This window comes from Charadrius vociferus, unplaced genomic scaffold, assembly GCF_000708025.1.
Source record: "Charadrius vociferus isolate BGI_N301 unplaced genomic scaffold, ASM70802v2 scaffold332, whole genome shotgun sequence".
In the NCBI taxonomy this organism is placed as follows: domain Eukaryota; kingdom Metazoa; phylum Chordata; class Aves; order Charadriiformes; family Charadriidae; genus Charadrius; species Charadrius vociferus.
Window position 1 is genome coordinate 1,705,011 of NW_009647418.1, and position 1,265 is coordinate 1,706,275.

Below are 1,265 nucleotides of genomic sequence, written 5' to 3' on the forward strand. Positions count from 1 at the left end.
TTTTTTTTTTCGGTTTGTTTTTTTTTTTTTTACAATGTACAGGTTTTTAATGTTCATCAATGTTTGTGTCTTTTCTGTTGTGCTTTTTTTTTTTTTTTTTTTTTAAGAAAAAAAAATCCAAGACAATGCACAAGCGATGTGGAGGTCTTTCCGTTCCCAGGTTATTGCTGCTGGTGTCTCCGTGGCTCTGAGATGTAAAAACTAACAGAGCTGATGTCTGGGCATAGCGCTATTAAAGTGTTGCAGATTTTGCTGGGAAAAAAAAAAAAAAATAATCTAAATATGACCCATCTTCAAAGCGGCCTCCGTCACCTTTTCGGAAAAAAAAATAGCAAAAAAAAAAAAAAAACCCCACACAACAAAGAATAAAGTTCCCACTTGGCACAGTAGCAATACTGTGTGCTGCTTTGGTGTCTCCAGGAGTCCAGGAAGGTGCCGGTTGCTGGTGGGAGGCGGCTGTGGCGCTCACGGCCCCACTGACCGGCGTCGCAGACCCTACCAGCATTGCGGACCCTGCCGCCATCGTCTCCCGCCGGCAGGGACAGCGCCGTGGGGTGAGAGGTGGAGGGGGGGGCCAGAGAAGCGCCTGAAGAGAGCTCCTGCCCGTGGGGTGGTGGCACAGCCATGGCTTGCGCTGCACCTCGCTCTCCCCGGTGGTACCTGCAGCGTGCCAGGGATGGAGGCGCTAGGGTGGCATTTGGGTTCCTCACCGTGTGGGCATCCCGGGCTGAACACGGCCAGTTGTTGGGGTGTAAGGAAGGGCCATCTTCTCCCCGCCCCAGCCGGACCAGGGTTGTGTTGTCTTCCCAGGCTGCATTCACCCACACCGTAACCAGACCCAGACCTCCACCCATGGGCTGGAGGGTGAAGAGCTTGTCCCACCCTTCAGTGCTGACCCCGTAGCATTGTTTCTCTTTTCCTCTCGTTTCCACCGTGTCTTTCATGTGGGTGGGGTGAGGGGTGGGGGCTGGGGGGGCTGGCCAGGACCCCTGAAGCACGGCTGATGCCCAGGGCCGCCCTGCAACGGTGTGACCATCTTCGAAAAAGTTTTCAGATGTTTGCGGGGTTGTTCTAGTCCTCTTGGGGTTTGTGGCTCAGTGCTCACGGTGGATGGATGGTTGGGCAGATGTTATCCAGCATCTTCTGGGCACGGCAGTGTTTGCAGGAGGGGATGGTGGGGGCTGGGAGGACAGGGAGGTGACAGGGTGACACTGGTGACCCACAGCTGCTGCGGGGCTCCGGCAGCCTCCCGCCCTCCTTGGTGG

At 54.7% G+C, this 1,265-nt stretch overlaps 1 protein-coding gene across 1 annotated transcript in view; it reads left to right on the forward strand.

Moving 5' to 3' along the window:
- Positions 1–1,265, forward strand: part of NCOR2 (nuclear receptor corepressor 2) — a 194,166-nt gene that overhangs the window by 192,165 nt on the left and 736 nt on the right. The window contains exon 48 of the mRNA XM_009880331.1: positions 421–554. Coding sequence (XP_009878633.1) covers positions 421–554 — 134 coding nt within the window. The remainder of the gene's footprint in view (positions 1–420; positions 555–1,265) is intronic.